Source organism: Herpailurus yagouaroundi, unplaced genomic scaffold (assembly GCF_014898765.1).
Source record: "Herpailurus yagouaroundi ecotype Mexico unplaced genomic scaffold, PumYag 28, whole genome shotgun sequence".
Lineage (NCBI taxonomy): Eukaryota > Metazoa > Chordata > Mammalia > Carnivora > Felidae > Herpailurus > Herpailurus yagouaroundi.
The window spans coordinates 32,831,587-32,850,306 of NW_024412376.1; the positions used below are offsets into that span (position 1 = coordinate 32,831,587).

The following is an 18,720-nucleotide window of genomic DNA, read 5'->3' on the forward strand; positions in this document are numbered from 1 at the left end:
AGACGTCATAGAAGTTCAAGTCAAATCACACTTTCAGCAAATGAGGAAGCCCCTGAAAATTTCAGCAGAAGCATTTTAATAGAGTGACATAGTAAAAGCAAGATTATGGAGGATTAAGAACTGAACAGAAGACAAAGTTTCCTGTCTATAAGATGTGGATAATAATAATATACCCACAAAGATAGCATTTTTATAAGGATTAAATGAGGTAATATATTCTGCATTTGGCTATACTAGGGGCTAAACAAGCATATTGCCTTATTAGGATATATCTTTTATGCTGCTGTTATCCTTTTATAATATCGGTAATACCTATTAATAAAATTTTTGCCTCAAAAAAATTCTGCATATAGTGTCACTCATTCAATTTGTTCTGTACTGTGCTGATCAACCAACAGTTATTCTTAACAATAATTTACTTCAAGGTCACAAATCCTGACACAGTACTAAAATATACTTCTGAGCATCTCCTGTATTATCCTTCTTGCTTTCAACTGTTCTGTTGTAAGCTCAACACACCACATAATCCTCAAGCCTCTACAGTTATCCTTTTCTTAAGTTTATTTTTTAGAGTACTCTAGAGTTGTATTACAGTAAGCATCACTGAAAAACTGGAAATTCCTTTTCTTGTTGTATCAGTCTTGGTCATTGTATCTTATTATCTCATTATGAAAGTACTTCAACGATGTTTTTCTGTTAGCTATGTAGCCACATATTATTATGATTCAATCCAAGTTGCAGCAAATTTATATATCTTTTAAGAATGTTTTAAAATTTTACAGTTTAAATTAATAATTTGAGTTTAACATTCATTAAAAGATAAAAGCTCATTAGTTGCTTTGGTGAATGTTTTATGGGCATTTCTAAATAATTGCTAGTTATTGGCATTTCCAATGCTCTATATTAAGATAACTATCTTTGAAACCTACTTATTTTCATTTTCAATTATTCAATCACAATAATTATAGCTTTATCGTTTGTTTTGCAATGAAAAATTCCCATCAGAAACAGACTTCTTTTATCAGTGGAAAATTACTTAATTGTTTTTAAAGAACTTGGTGACAAATACTACTCATTGTTCATTCCAAAGAGCATACGATTATTCATTATCTAGAAAATGGATGTTCTCCAAAATTTTCAGTCCCAATTAACACCCAAATTCAACCATTTCTTCAAGGCAATAAAACACTTCACAACAAGACATTAAAACTGGTTGAATTGCATTATTGATATTTTAACACTTAAAAAGTTTTTATACTTTGTATTATTGTTAGGATAGCTATTCTGGTTAGTCCTGATTTTTACCTAGCCTTCACATATGCAATCTTTAATTTAACTCTTGGGTAGTCTTTACATTACAATACAAATTGAGCATTCAAAGAAATAAAGGAGATCAATTCTCACAGCATCTGGCAGCATAATAACTAAAGTTCTGTCAACAAAGCTGTTATAAGGCTGTTTGAAAAGGGTTAAATTTAGTCATTAGTGAGGTTAGATGTTTCGTGTAGGAATTACAAGTTAACAAAATGCCACTAAAATTTTTAGGTCATATTTTAGCAATATTTCTCAATATGTAATTTTATTAAAAAGTTTTAGTTAAATGGCGTTCAATAACACCTTATGAATATTTAAAATTTTCTAGTCCTATTCGAATATTCCATGGATATTAGGAGTGCCTGCTAGGTGGTACTGTGGTGCCTCTCTGAACTCAAAACTCCATGAGAGTAGCAGTCTGCTGGGCTGCATATACCAAAAGAACCTAGTGTAATTGGGATGATCCTCCAACAGAATTTGGGAGGAAAAACTGTATTAAAGTATTCATCAGCATGTGTCTTAGTTTCCCATTGCTGCTGTAACAAAATTACCAAATCTTTAGTGGCCTAACAGATCACAATTATCATCTCACACTTCTGGAGTTCAGAACATCAAAATTAGTTTCACACGACCCAAGTTACAGTGTCTGCAGGGCTGACCCCTTCTGAGGTTCTGAGGACAGATTCCATTTCCTTGCTTTTTTCAAGTTCTAGAGGGCACCTATGTTCCTTGACTGATGATACATCACTTCCTTGTATTACTCCAAGTTCATATAGGTTTCATTGCATCTACTACTGACTCTGATCCTCCTGCCTCCTGTTTTTAAGGACCCTGGTGATTATAGAGGCCTTGCTTGGACAACCAGAATAATCTTCCCAGCTTAAGATCTTTACTTTAATCACACACACAAAGTCTCTTTTGCCATGTGAAACAGCATATCCACAGACTCTGAGATTAGGACATGGACATCTTGGAGGAACATTATTCCTACCACAGGGTACAAACCTAAAGGTAGATCATATGAGAAAAAATATATATATAAAACCTTTTGAAGGTTTGTGTATCTAAGATGTAAAATAGAAAAAAAAATGGGAACACATATGTCTAATTTTAGTCTATAATGAATTAATGTTGGAAAGTTAATAATCAAAGCAACAAAATAAAAGGAATAGTAAACTAAGACTAGTTTCAAGGAAAAAATGTAAATCTCTATATAGAAGGGAAATATACAAAATTGTTTTTAAAACAACAAAGATAAATCATTGCCATAAACCAGAATTAAGCTCTTTTAGCAGATCCCAAATGTGACTTTTTTTTTTTTCCTGATAGGCTCAAAAAGAGCTGAAGTCTATTATTAAGACAAATAAAAAGTCATACAGCAGAAAGGCACAGAAAGTCTGACAGGATCATGAGTTATAGTGCAATAATAATTCAATATAATTATGAAGCATGACTAAACCAAAGAAAGAATATGGATTGTATAAACAGGCTTTGATTTCCATGAAAGAGCGCTTACATGTCTCAGATGAGGTGAAGTGTCTGTGTATAGATTATTACAATAAACCATAACACCCAACTTTTCCCCCACAAGTGTAATAGTTCACATTTTCAATTATGAAAATCCCAGTGATTTAAGCCAAAGGTAAGAACTGAATAAAAAAACCCAATAAATATTATAAACATAACCATAGAACAGATGTCACCTGGCTTCTAAAAACCATTCTTCTCACTGTTCTGAATGCTCCTTTTCCAGTTGCCCCAAGCAGTGGCATCTACACTGATAAAATTAGAACTTCAAATTAGGATGATTACATTTATTTGACAATTTTGGTGATGTTACTATTAATGTCAGGAAATACCACTTGTAGTATTAATTATGATATTTTACAAAAAAAAAGTAAGGTAGTAGGATGCAAATAAACACATCGAAATGAGAAATAAGAATTTTGAGCTACAAAATGGGATCGTAAAACAAGCTGTAGGGGCATATAACAGGGAAAGATCTTAAGGAATATTAATATGACTGTAATTTCTCCTTCACTACACAATTATGGCTTGTGAATCAATGTGAGATTACTTTTAGTTTAGCCAGCAATAGTTAGCATCTGAGTTAAACAAACAAGCACAAAGAAATGGTTGCCAAATGGAATTGGTTAAAATTTCCCAACAACAATGTGAATGCCTGGAACCCCGACTGCTTCTTCGATAATCAACTTTATCTGTTGGAAGAAAGGACTGGGTTGCCTTCTTTCAGAAGCTGCCCTACATCTGTCTGCCACCTGACTTGTAGCTACTGATGTTACACGCACCCCTGAGCTTTGTGTTCTGCATTATGCCTTCTGGAACAAGAAACTGCCAGTTGAGGTAGAAAGCTTTGAACTATAGAGAAAAGCTTTGGGCAATATTGAAGCTTCCTAAATTTTAGGAGCTCCTTTATTTCAGCATATCTTTGTAGGGGAAATTTCTAGGCAGCTATTAATAAACAAAACCACAACTTTACAATGGGGCTACTAACAAACTTATAAAGAGTTCATTTTCTTTAGCATTTCCTTTAAGATGCAATTCTATTGTGAAACAGTACATAATTTGAAAATGCTTGACAACCCGAGTCACCGTCACTGAGAGCTAATATGCCAGGCAAAATACTGTTGCTTTATTTTTGTAACTTATTCACTCTTTTTAGGGTATAGCGCATCAGGTACACAACACAAGTGTATTCAACACAAGTACATTCAGGTATTCAAGCACAAGCCTGTCTGCTATCACGGCTTGCACACTGTGCACCATACTGTTTCCATAAACATACATCCTGTATTTAGACAAATCTAATACTCTTTTTTCCCAACCTCTTGTTTTAGGGCACTTTTTTGTTTGCTTTGTTGCTAAGAAATATGTTCTCTAGTTATTATTTTAAACGAAAAGGTGGGGAGAGAGGTAACAAATACCAACAAGGATGTGGAATAAAGGGACCATTGTACGCTGCTGATGGGAACATAAACTGGTATATACACCACTATGGAAAACAGTATGGAGGTTCCTCAAGAAATTAAAAATAGAACAACCATAAAATCCAGTAATCCCACTTCTGGGTATATATCTAAAGGAAATAAAATTATAATCTTGCAGACATATCTGTATTCCCATGTTCACTGCAACATTGTTGACAACAGCCAAAGTATGGAAACAACCTAAGTGTCCATCAGTGGATGAATGGATCAAAAAAATGTGGGGTGTGTGTGTGTAATGGAATACAATTCATCCTTCAAGAAAGGAAATTATGTTATTTGTAACAACATGGATGAGCCTGGAGGGCATACAAACAGAGTAGAAACGTGGTTGTCAGGGGCTTGGGGTGTGGTTGGTAGAAGAGTACAAACTTTTAGTTATAAAGTGAATAAGATGAATAAGGTCAGAATCTAATGTATAAGATGGTGACTATAGTTGAAAACACTGTTTGTGTAACTGAAATTTGCTAAGAAAGTAGAACTTAAATGTTCTCACCAAAACTTTAAAAAATAAGATAAGTATATGAGGTGATGGATGTATTGATTAATTTGATGAGGGGACTCTTTTCACAATGGAGACATATATCAAATCATCACATACACTTCAAATCTCTTACAATTTTTGTCAATTATACATTAATAGCTAAAACAATAATAATAATAAAGTAAGCCCACCCTGTCAGATTGGAAGGAAAAAAAAAAAGAAATATCCTCTCATCCAATATACCCTTTAAATTATTCTCCTGAGTCCATCACTATTATTCCTGACCAGTGTTTGCATCTAGTAACAAAGAACAAATTTTGTTTTAGACCTTGTTTTTCCTTAGATGACACCTTAAAGTTATCTATGTACCTATAATACCTTGTGACTTTCCCTACTTGGAAGGAACAAAGTATGAGGGCACTATTTTTGAAAAGACTGACCAAATCTATAAAATATGACAGTCTCAAAATACATGTTTAGGAAACTGTTTTATGGGGATGTATAAAATAAACATTGCTGAAAGCAAAACATAATAATAATAATAAAGCAGAATATTTAAGTCTATTCAATGAGCAAAACTTTAGCCTGTGTTTACACAACACTAAGTGAAAGGCAGATTGATTTTCATCCAGCAAATATATATAATTTGGCTCCTCTGGATAAAGGTCTCTAAAATTTCCAAAATCAATGCTCTACAATAAAAACCTATTTCAGTCTGTTACTTAATCAAATAAGTGCTTGACATAAGTCTATTAATTACATTTGCCCTGCCAATTGTTTTAACACTACTTTGACTCTGTGCTAGGCAAAGAGCAGAATATTTGTTCATTTATTCAATCAATATTAGCTAATATAAGAAATTATTTATAGGTTTACTATTTATGGAGCACCTTTTGTCTCCTGTATCTTGGAGAAAATGAAGTGGGATACATTATTCCTGCCTTTAAGAAGTTTACAGTCCATTAGAGAATAAAAGAACACACAAAAATAATTTAGTTACAGTAAAGAAGCTATCAGATGATAGAGATGAAAGATGTGGTTTGAAAAGAAAGCACCAAGTGAGTCAGAATAGCCATAAAGGGCTCTGATTAGAAGATAAGAGACGGAAATCAGGGATAAATAGGAGGGACAAAGACTCCCTGATGAAAATTGGATGAATCCGGTTCCAGCAGGAAGTACTCTGGGCTAGCTACCATGATGAATCCCAGCAGGAGGACAACAAGAGCATACATTATAAATATGCAATATTTTATTATAATCCTCAAATATTCTGTAAGAAAGTTCCTCTCCCTTTTCTAGCATCCCTTTTCCCCAGGTGTTTTCAACCCGATACAATCAAGTAACTACTGATGGGACCTGGAGAAGTTTAGGTGTCTGACATTTGGAGGGCATTCGATAATTACTAAAGCATAGATATATTAATGATACCTCCTGGGTTGGGACACATGGTAGCCTTTATACAAATGAGAACAAATTTCCTTGCATTAGCTGTCCCAGAATGCAAGATACAGTAGGAATGTCTCCAACAGGCCAGAATATCTTTCAGGGATGATTTAGGATTAGGGCAACGATGCCACAAAAGACAAAAGAGGGTACAGAGGAGAGCACAGACACTACGTAGATCCTCTTAAAGTTTCACCTTGGGAAAATAACATCTCCTACTCTTGCAGAGTGAAGTGCTTAGACAGACTAACCACATTTTCAGTTAAAGTTAACTACACTTGTCTCCTGAGTGCTGAACAGTAGTCTGTATCTTATTCCACAGCTATCTTCTAGTGATCTATACTGTATGTTTCTGTCATTTAGGTGAACTAAAAGGTCACTGGAAGTAAATGAATTTGATTCCAAAATACCCTTTTGAATAATTCTCCAAAAACATCTATCAGCTAAGAAAATAATCAGTTATTCAGGGGCTAAATACATGCTTCTACAAAAAATAAATAACATTCTCATTGCAATTAGATATAAAAACAGTTGTCATAAATTAAATGCAATACACAGTTGCTTTTATAACACATTGTACTACCCTGAGGAATAATGGAATACATATTTTAAATCACTCTTTCTCCAGCGTGAGATATTCCCTGAAAAATTATACTGTGCCTTATCTATTACTAGGCTTTCAATCTGGAATATATACTATATTGATAAAAATGTAAGTATTAATAAAAATATAAGTATCTCCAAAAAATACAAAAAAACTTGAGCCTTCTCTCTCCCATTTGAAGCAGCATTTCGGCATGTGTTTTTTCAAAAAGGGCAAAATCCAATATTCTAAAACATCAAAAAGCAAGTAGACTTTATTGAATGTCTTTTAAGAAGCTGAAGAGGAATTACATCACACATCATTCAGGAAATCTGCTAATGTAATCTGCTAATTAGTAACCTACTAATAAAAAAGTACTTCATGGAAGCTGCAATACAACTCATCACGGATAACAGCCACTCCTCCAAACTCTTTTCTGTGCCTTTCAAGACAGGAGCCTGCCTGTCACTACTTTCTGCTCTTCCTTTGCTTTTCCTTGACCTTTCCCCTTGCTACGTCAGTTTTTTAGGGAGCTCTGCTGCCATATCTTAGAAAGATTGATTTTCTTCTTTGCTTTCTACAATTCTCTGATCCCAACATCACAATATTAGCACAACAGAGGAAATGAAGATTCTCCTCAAGAAACCAGAAGAAAAATAAACTGTGAACACTTATTTTTAATGCTCACACAGATAAGCATACTAGGAAATAAATGTTGCTCCAGAATACATTGCAGAAGTGCTTTTCCCAGGTGGTAACCAATTAGTTGCTCAGAGTGAGTATATTAATTCTTTCAAGTCCATAAGTTTTAACTAACATTAAGGCTACATTTGAACTGCAAAATTATATAGGCACTGAAATCATTGATGTAACAAACCTTGGAATTTGGATATTTTATACTAGAAGGAAGCATGCATTTTGCCTTAGAGTTATTCTTTATTTTTCAGGTTTTTTTTTTAATTTTTTTAACGTTTACTTATTTTTTGAGAGAGAGAGAGAGAGAGAGAGCGCAAGATGGGGAGGAGCAGAGAGAGGAGACACAGAATCCAAAACAGGCTCCAGGCTCTGAGCTGTCAGCACAGAGCCCAACACCAGGCTCGGACTCACGAACCGTGAGATCATGACCTGAGCTGAATGAAGTCAGATGCTAAACCAACTGAGCCACCCAGGTGCCCCTTTATTTTTCAGTTTTTTTTTCATGTTTTTATGTTATTTTTGAGAGAGACAGACAGAGTGCAAGCAGGGGAGGGGTAGAGAGAGAGAGGGGGAGACACAGAATCCGAAACAGGCGCCAGCCCTGTGCTGATGCCACAGGGCTCAAACTTTCAGACGGTGAGATCATGACCTGAGCTGAAGTCGGATGCTTAATGGACTGAGCCACTCAGGTGCCCTTATTTTTCAGTTTTAATATTAGTTTTGCTATTCTCTAGTTAAAATTTTGATAATTAAAAATATTAAATTAACTGCAGTCTTACCATTGTTGTCTCTTGAATGGATCCAAAACTGTTGATAAAAATGTTGACTACAACATCAACAGGAATGCCTGTGAATAAAAATTAAGAATATATTTAGTAACTATAAAAAACTTGGTCAGAATTTTCAAATTTTAATGGTTTATGCACTTGATTTTTATATTTTTTCCAATCCACATGGGATATAAAAATTTAAATCTATGGTCTCAATATTTCATGTTCACAATTGCTACTAACATATTTTTCTAAATAAGGGATCATAATAAAAATAAAAATGAGTTAGGTTGTATTTTCTCATGTTATTTATTCAGACATACTTATCTCTTAAATTGTAGAGACTCGGAGTAAGTTGTTTACCTTTAAAGAAATTTTAAATTGAGCTAATGCATATACCTTAACAAAATGTAAATTATTCTTTAAAAAGCACCACTTTCAAAATGTTTTAACTTTTTGCATTTTGATAATCACTTCAAATCTTATTTGAATTAGAAAGCAGTATTCAATACATTTTACTTACAATTATTATATTTTTATTTTTAATTCATAAATATGTGAAGTTAAGCAGACATATAACAGAATCATTATAAAGATTTTTGCCTGACCTGTTGGAAAATAATTTGAAAGTTCATGGAGTGAGAATTAAGGTATAATGTTGCAAATTTCTTTCTTGCTTGCTTTTTTTCTTTTTTCTTTTTATTCGTTGTGGGCTGCTGGTTGGGCTAACAAAGGGAAAATGTGAATTTAGCCTTTTAGCCACAGAACCACTGACTGATGAAAAACAGGTGGTGAATCAATATATGGTAGACATGAGACAACCCAGACCATGGCTGTTGTTGAAAGTAACTGAATAGGTTCTGGTAATGAACAAAAAACCCTGTTTTTACAACATAGTTGTATAACTTCAGTTGACTAGAAACAGCTGCAGACATTTTTTTTTTTTGCTGTAAAGGAAGAAGAAAAAAATATCAAGCCTTATAATGTTAATCTGATCTACATTAATACCTGTCTTTAGCCGGCAATAAGGATTACAGTTTTTCAGAGGAGAGCTTTTCATATAGCTTTTCCTAACTCATCAAAAGGACAAAAAAAAAAAAAAACAAAAAACAAAAAACAAAAAACAAAAAGAAAGAAAAAAGAAAAGAAGGAAAGAAAGAAAATTTGCACAACTAAACAATATTTCCGTGACTTTTATTGAAAGCATAGTTTGGTTCTTGAAAGGTGTGATAAATAGTAATATTCTGTTGGAGTAGAAGCAATCTATGTGGTAGAAAGCATAGTCACTCTTATTCACAAAGTTAACGTGTTTTTTAAAACCATACGGCCACCTTTTTCCAGTGAAAGAGTAGAGGGAATTTTTAATCAACGTTTAATGCTAACAAAAATTTTGAAATAATCTAAATACATATAGGAACTACTGTCCTACCCTAATGAGTATATAAGCTTTTCTACAAATTATAACATTGGTGTCTGGGAATGAAATCCAGACTGCCTCCAGAGCTTGAAGTTTAAATCACTAAGGTTAAGAATACGAAGTACTACTTAGAAAACCCATGACAGAGGTTGATTGTTAATTCACACTATACCTATTTTTATTTTTTTAACTGGGAACCACATGAAACTATTAGAATTAATGTTCTGCTTATCTTTGAATACCTTTGTCATTAAGTTGCTCTAAGTCTAAGCACATCACAGGACAGTAACATGACAATTTGACATCTTATTGTTCTGAATATCACAACTAAATGATTTTATACAGGTAAAATAATTTTTAAACTGCAGAGGTTGAAGACTTTTGGTGGGGGGAGAAACAAACCTTTAAAATTTGGTCTTATCCTGGGATCATAACTGACCAATAGCCTATTCAAGATATTGCTAGTGGAGTTGGCGGGTACGCGGGCAAGGTCCTCTGCCGACTGCTGGCTATAAAAGAAAACGAAACAAAACTCTGGTAAGTATTTAGAAATGGCCAACAACAGAAATGGGTAATTGTCATTGGGGAAAAGACGCTTTTTGAGACAAATTCACAACGAAAGCATGGTGTTTCCAAATAGAAGTAACTAAAAATAGTAGACATTATCAGATGCCCAACAAATATTGGTTATAAAAAATAAAAAATGAAAAAAGTATCTTACCACTTAATTTTACCACATTCGTGAAAACACTGTTCTAAACACTCCATGTAACTCTCTTTCAAATAAAATTAAGCAGACGTCTTACTTGCCCCAAAACAACCTGCAATCAAAATCTAGACAAGCGCAAAGGGAGTGCAGACAATGAGATAATAGGAAAAAATAAGAACAGCAAAAAATATTTTTTAATGATGTATATTAACCTAAGCAAGGAGTATGTGAATACTATTAAGAGAATACAGCCAGAGAGATAGTCTAAGAATTCATAAAACTATCATGTTGACATTTATAAAATAGTATTACCCAAGAAATAACCAATGAATGTTCTCATTGAGTTAAATATGCTGGGGGGAGGGGGGTGGAGGGATGGTAAAAGAAGTTTCTCTATTACCAGATCAATTAAACAAGGAAAATACAGAGCTACAAGTTACAACTATCTTTTCTACATATGTTTGCTGTCAACTATCAAAGAAAGGACAAATTGCCATATTTTTCCATTTTAATTAACTTTGAACAATGAAGCTTGACTAAATTGGTATCCTTTGAAAGCATTTAACAGAAACAAAAAATGCACTTCCTTAGATCTAATAAAAAATGTTTTTGTTGTTTACTGTTTGTTTGGGTTCCTTTTATGACCCATAAAGTCTTATATAATTACTGCCCCAATACAAAAAAAAAAAAAAAATCCATTACAATTACAAAGAAGTTTTCATTATACTTGGAATACCTAGCAGCCTACTCTATTCTGTATTGATATGGTGAAACTATTAATTTCACAAATGATATTAATTTATGTGAAACAAACTTAGAAGTCATGGCTTTGTTTTGAAATCCCAGCTCTTACCTACCAGTCAATTCTGTTCTGAGTTAATTATCGTACAATCTGCTGATAAGAACCAGTAGAGGTGTGATGTGACTGATATTAAGAAGCTTATAAAAATCAGAAAATACTACAAATTGATACAGAAAACCTTTTCCAGTAGAGATCAGAGTCCAAAATATTAAAGAAAAAATTGATAACCAATTAGTTAAGACAGCTAAAGGTGCAAAAGACTATATAGATTTTTAAAATTGCTTCTCATGGTCTTACCAGTTCTAATATCACAGCTGCTGGGACTTGGGGACTGGTAATGGGATTTTCCATTTCACTGCAGGTGAAACTGTAACCTCCCTAGAGCCAGTTGTCATCCCTTATCAAAAGATTGAAAATTCTAAAGAGAATGAGGGTATGTGGGAAAATTGGATATTAGGATGCAAATTAGTGTTCAAACTCATCTACAAGGTTTCTCATTCTGGGGAGGAAAACAGAACTGATTACAAAATACACTTCTATCGGATCAATTAAAGACTGCATTATTGTGTCTCTTGATGTAAATTCCTTTACAGGTACATTCATTCTAGGCAATGAAATGACCAGACACCATAAAAACAATGAATACTAATTTTAGTAGTAGAGAAATTTCCAGCCCGATTTTTCCTTCCAGCTGTGGAAGATGTCTCTTTGGCAGATGGATTATCTGGAGCTAAAGCCACTTGAAAAAGAGCAAATGCAGGGGAGGCTCTCTCTGAACTCCCATCTGCCTACAGACAGATCCTCCAAACAGAATTTATTGTCCTAAATCCCTTCCCTGGGAGTTTCATCAACTAAAGAAGATTGAATCTTATCACAGAAGAGGACACTCAAAAAACTTGGTCACAAACTGTCATATCTCCCATCTATTCTTCTGGGGGCCAATTCATCTTTCCTAAAATTCCCGTACTCCCCCTTTACGAGGCACGTATTTTCCCCTATCAAGACATAATATCAGCTCTCAAATCTCATCACACTCTGGGTATTCACTTGGGTTTTGGCTCTGGTGCCCCTGATGCATGTAAAATTAAAAATTAATAATTTGTATACCTTTACTCCTGTTAATATGCCCATTATTTCATAGACCTAGCTATCGATGATAGAGGGAAAAGTCTTTCCTCCCATTCAGCTGTAAGCTTGTGTCAAACTCACTTCCTAGCCCTTGTAATTCATTACCAAATTTTATCCTTCCCCCCTTCACTGGTTCAGAATAAATCCTCCTTTCTAGAGTACTGTAACTTCCTCTTCTCATTGTCCTCATCTAAATCCAGCCTGTCCTTTAAGGTTGCCTATCTAAAATCTTGCCTTAATCATCCCAGCTTACTCTAATGAACACAAACATAGATATACTGTTTGGCAATCATTTTGTAGCTTTTTTTTCATGCACGCGCGCGCGTGCGTGTGTGTATTACTAACTGGACTGAATGTAGACAGTAAGATTCTTGAGGGAATCATGGCTTCCATATTTTTGTTAATTCCCTATAGTGCTTGCATAGTATGAAATACACACTGTCTCAAGCACTTCCCATCCGCCAGTGCTTCTAAATTGACCTCGGCCTCAAGATGCCTGCATGCGCTATAGGAGTAGCAGGAGGCAGCAGGAGTCGCAGTAGTAGTACACATATCACTTCCAGATGAAGAGCATTTCCTCCTGAGATGTCCTCTTAGGATGAAGGTTAGTTTTTGTGGTTCTGTGGTTTTATGTTTTTGTTTTCCTCAGAAGCTTCCCAGCATTGGCCACTGCTGAACCAATCACTGGCAAGGAGAAAGAAACAATCACTATTGGCTCAGATCAGTAGTCTGGAATGAAATAGACATTGAGGAATCAACTGTCATGTCCACTACATTCTTTCATTTAATAATCACAAATGCTCCTTTGATGAAATAGGAAAGATTCTTAACCACCCAGAGAGCTCTTTTTCAGTGGAAAGAGAAAATCCTGATATATATATATATATATATATATATATATATACACACACACACATACACATATACCTACGTATATATGCGTATATACGTATGCATATATGTGTGTGTGTGTATATATATATATATATATCAGGTTCTACTCATTAGTCTTACTAATTTTTAAACTCATTAGTCCTGAAAAATCTGTATTTGATCTTTCCATAACTTATCAGCACCACTCTTCCCTCCAGCCATCTCTAAATGTTTTTATTTCTTTCCACAGCTAAAAAGAAACAACAAAAACAACAAAAACAACAAAAATTCTTATTTATTAACAATAAAAAATCAATGTCGCTAACAAAAATCTCTTGAAATTATAAGAAGGAATATATCAAATATATTACAGCTCTTTTCTTTCATTCTTATTTGTATCAATATATATTTTCAAGACTCTGCTGTAGTTAATCTGATATGAATATTTATTCAATAGTTCAGTAGTTCACCTTTATTTATATTAGAAATTCAAAGATGTTTTAAAACTTAAGTGAAATCCCATGTAGTTTATATTCACATGCATGCATTCAGGGGTTTTCCTACCTAAAAACAGTAGAAATCACTTGTTTAGCTCAATCAATACTAAATAACATTAAAGTCATCTCTACACATTAAAATATACTTTAAGAGTCTAGAAGCTATACCACTTTCTGCCAAAGAGTTGAAATAATTTGCATATTTTCAAATTATGCCTGCACTTTACATAATTTTGCAATTTGGTATAGTGACTAGTATGTACACAAAATAAGCAAGAATAAGAAGAGTTAAATGCATTTAATTAGGGCACATACTTAATTCACGTTTCATTGTTAGTTTTTATATTCTGAATCTCAGTACAATATTTTATCTATTTGACTATGCCATTTTGTTTTATTTCAAGAAATCTATCAACAATTCTGTTATTACTACAAAAGAGGATTTACTGCATAGAAATACGATACTAATTTAAGAAAATAACTTACTTTACTCAGGCAAAGTGATCAAATGACTAGAGAAAATAATGTTTTATATCAAAAGCTTTTTTACAACCAGTCTTCTTTTGTTCACTTGCCTAAACTTGAACCGATGTCATTACTAATATGTGAAGTTATGCAAGGAATGCATCAGGCTGTATAGCTGGATGATGTAATGTTTTCCAGCACCAAGGGAAAAATCCAGAAATTTCTTTCCAAAGGGGAAACTCAGTTTTCCATTAACTGAAGAGCATTCTTATTTTTACATGACCCTTTAGTGACCATACTGCACAGCTCCATTTCAAAACTGGTGTGTTTGAGCATATTATCTGAATATCCTCCCTCCAACCAGGAGGGAGTCCAAACGGATGATTTTGTTTTTATAGAGTTATAAATGCAACAACAATGGTCAAAATTCCTTTCAGACTTTGAAGTAGTATGGCACATGCCAGCATGAGTAATCTGAGTGTGGGAGCCACAAAGCTTTGAGCCTCACATGAACTGAGGCAAGCAAGCACAAAGCAGTAAGCAAAGAGGAAGGTATGTAAAATGTGTAGGTTGTATTATTTCTCCTCTTTACGGCAGCGATTCCCTCTTTTTTAGGTTATGGACAACACTGAGAATCTGGTAAAAGCTATGTTCTTCCCTGAAAAAATGCAAAGTTTACAATGCTGAGGGATCGTGGACCTGAACACCTCAGGTGGTAGAAACCCTCTTTTGTGGAAACAGATGTTGGTATTCTCATCTAAAATGGGAGGAAAAGAGAAGATTAAAAAACAAATTAGATATCATGTAGTGACTGCAAGTAAGCTCAAAAAAAAAAAAAAAAAAAGATGATAAGAGTGTATCAAAGAGACACAAAGCCAACAGAAAGGTCTCCCAAGAGCCAAATGTGAATGATTTGAGCAATAAAATAAAGTCATATTGGATTATATCCCAAAGTATAAAATAAAAATCTGTGAGTCCATAAAGACATGCACAAATGATTAAATAAACAAATGGAAGAGAACAGACAATTCTCCCATGCAGAATTCCAAATAACTGGAATTCCAAATAGACCCTTTATTTTCAGGGTAGAAGAGAGCTCTGCATTTCTCAGTGTGAGCTGTGCATAATGACTTCCTTCCAAAGAGTACATATAGGAAGGGGGGAAAGAATTACTTTACAGCAGAGAAACCTGACAAATACTATCTCAACCAGAGGATCAAGGTTAACCTCTATGGTGAAAAGTCATGTCAACTTTATGTACCCTTAATAAAATGTGATGAGAATGGCAATGAATCCTGTGGTCTTCCCCCACCAAAACACGTAACTCCAATCCAATAATGAGAAAAATATCAGACAAATGGCAGTAAAGTGACATTTTATAAAATACTTGACTAGGACTCCTCAAAACCATCATGGTCATGTAAAAAAAGGAAGGTCTTAGAAACTGTCACAGCCAACAGGAGCCTAAGGACACATAAAGACTACATGTACTATGCTGAATGGGATCCTGGAACAGAAAAAGAACATTGGGTAAAAACCAAGGAAGCCTGAATAAAGCATGGACTTTAGTTAATAATAGTGTATCAGTATTGGTTCTTTAATTATAAAAAAAAATGTATTATACTAATGTAAAATGTTAATGATAGGAGAAACTTTGGCAAATTTTCTATAAATCTAAAGCTGTTCTAAAATAAAAAGTTTATTTGGGGGGGGGGGGCAGGGAAGAGCAGAAGGCCAGGGGCCTTAACAGATACCGCACCAAAGATCAACAGATGGCAAATAAGCATATGGAAAGAGGTTCCATATCATACATCATCAGGCAAATGCAAATTGAAATAATGAAATACCATCTATACCAATTAGAATGGCCAAAGTCTCCAACACAGACAGCACCAAATGCAAATGAAGATATGGACAAACAGGAACCGTAGGAACTCTGACACATTTCTGGTGGGAATGCAAGTGGTGCAGCCACTTAGAAAGACAATGAGTGTGGCAGTTTCTTCAAAAATTAAACTTACTCTTACTACACAATCCAGCAATCTCACTCCTTGGTATTTACCCAAAGGATATAAAAACTTAATGTCTACACACACACACACACACACACACACACACACACACACATGCACAGGCACACACACACACACACACACACACACACACACACACAAATAAAACCATGCACACAAATGTTTATAACAGCTTTATTCATAATTGCCAAACTTGGAAGCAACCAAGATGTCCCTTAGTATATGAGTGGATAAATAAGTTGTGGTACATCCAGATAATGGAATATTATTTAGCATTAAATTATTTGCTCTATCAAACCATGGAAAGATATGGAGGAACCAGAAACGCATATTACTAAATGAAAGATGATACGAAAAGGCACTGTATGATGATTTTAAACCTGTGACATTGTGGAAAAGGGCAAAACTATGGAACAGTAAAAAGATAAGTGGGTGATAGGGGCTGCGAGTGAGAGGGAGATTAATAGGCAGAGCACAGAAGACTTGTCCAAGAGCCAAGAGACTAGCATTATAGACCCAGACAGACTGGAAGATTACCACATAATATTGAGCAAATCCCTCTCTGAGTCTCTTCTAGATAATCAGATAGACAGACATACAAAGACAGAGCAACACTTTATATATTCAGGTAATAAATTAAGTCAATAGTTGTGTACAAATCCAGGGTTATTATATTTTTATTTATTTTGCATTTTCCTAATTACATTATAACTTATTATTACCTCTCTTGACAGCTTCTATATTTATTTTCCATTCAGTTTTCACAGATTAAACTGTGAACAGAAGGTTTATGAATATAGTGAGTGATACCTTTTACAGGATTAGTTGAGTTTAATTAGTTTATATTTATTTGAAAAGAATGTGTTTATGGGCATATGTGCATGTGTGTGGCAAAGCCTACTGTGTTATTATAGGCCAAGAATCATAATTAAGAACAGTGCTTCACAGCATTCATTTTATTTATCCCTCAATTGGGCTTAAGGAACTGTTGGATCTTGTGGAAACATTTTCAAATCTTGTCTACCTACAATCATGGAATTACATCACCCATGGCCCAAAGAAAAACATTTTTCACAAAGTAGAAACATCTATGTGTAGAGATTCTGGTTTTGGGATACCAGCAATCTCCCAATCTCTATGGTCTTTTTTAACTTCATATCACATGAGATTACTCATCCTATGAACACTACAAAGATCTATTTACGTGTTACGTTTCTCAGTGTAAAACATTATATATTCTTACTACTTCTTATTGGTTTACTAATTTGATACAAACCTAATGACATAAGGAGTCAAACTTACGCCTCAAAACATTCACCGTGCAATTACCTTCCACCCACAGAGTATTACAGCAGATACAAATCCCGAGTAATACCTCTGACTCCCAACACCAATGCAACTGCTACGGTGCTTACCTTTTCTCAGTTCTCCATACAGAACATAAATATAAAATGTTTCCCTTCTGGCCTCACAGAAATGGTGAGAAGATAAGTCCAGCACTCACGCACACATGATCAAGTTACGTGTGGTTATAATTGAAAAGACACTTGTCAAAGAGCCAAGAGACTAGCATTCTAGATGCAGACAGACTGGAAGATTACTACATAATATTGGGCAAATCCCTCTCTGAGCCTCAGTATACTCACCTTTAAATCAAAGGTCAAAATCAGGTGTCTGTAAGATCCCATTCAATTGATAATCTGGTTCCACTTGCAGCGGATGCTGTGGTGCCCCATCCCCCAGATCACCCCTTCAGAATTGAGGCTGCTGCCAGGAATGTTGGCTGCCTAAGGCTCTGAGCCAGGCCACTTCCAGAATAGCCTTCCTTCAGCCTTGCCCTGGAGGCAACCCACACTCAAAGACTTTGATATGGGGACACAAAAGCATTCAAGGTCCCTTCCTACTGATAGACATCTCTGCAAGCCATCCAGGCTTCAGAGCTCCCTGGAGCATCCTGATGCCTCAATTGCAAAGGCATTATTCCTGTGCTTGAAACCGCTTCCTCATTCCCTAGAAGTGTTCCAAAAGCAATCTCTTTCTGCATGTAAATCTTCATCTCACAGTCTGTCTTATAGATAACTCAACCCACACCATCAACTAAATAATAAAACTCCTCAAAGAACAACGAAAACTTAACCATCATTCAACTGTCTGCATGCTGAATTTCTCCTTGCATGCATTTTAGTCATTACTGAATTCATTTAACAAAGTTTTTGAGCATTTGCTATATGCCATGCATGGTGCCATATGCTGGCTATGCACTTAAGAACGAAACACAAATGTTGGTTATTCTGATGCAAAAGTAGTATTTAAAATTGTGGGTTCTTGGGACACTGGGGTGGCTCAGGAGGTTACTGTCCGACTTTTGATTTCAGTTCCCATGATCTCACGGTTCCTGGGATCGAGAGCCCTGCATTTGACTCTTACTGACAGCATGGAACCCGCTTGGGATTTTCACTCCCTCTCTCTCTGCCCCTCCCCCACTCCAATACACATGCACA

At 34.8% G+C, this 18,720-nt stretch overlaps 1 protein-coding gene across 3 annotated transcripts in view; it reads right to left on the minus strand.

The window, feature by feature from the left end:
• The window catches only part of GLRB (glycine receptor beta), a 96,791-nt gene that overhangs the window by 50,012 nt on the left and 28,059 nt on the right, over positions 1-18,720 (minus strand). Inside the window, exons 1-4 of one of the 3 annotated variants that reach the window (XM_040471620.1) lie at positions 11,521-11,630; positions 10,115-10,221; positions 8,904-9,020; positions 8,305-8,372 (exon numbers count right to left, since the gene is read on the minus strand). In XM_040471620.1, coding sequence (XP_040327554.1) covers positions 8,305-8,307 — 3 coding nt within the window. In that variant the 5' untranslated portion in view covers positions 8,308-8,372; positions 8,904-9,020; positions 10,115-10,221; positions 11,521-11,630. Of the gene's footprint in view, positions 1-8,304; positions 8,373-8,903; positions 9,021-10,114; positions 10,222-11,520; positions 11,631-18,720 lie in introns of those variants that run through there. The other 2 variants (XM_040471618.1, XM_040471617.1) reach the window with 2 other exon arrangements.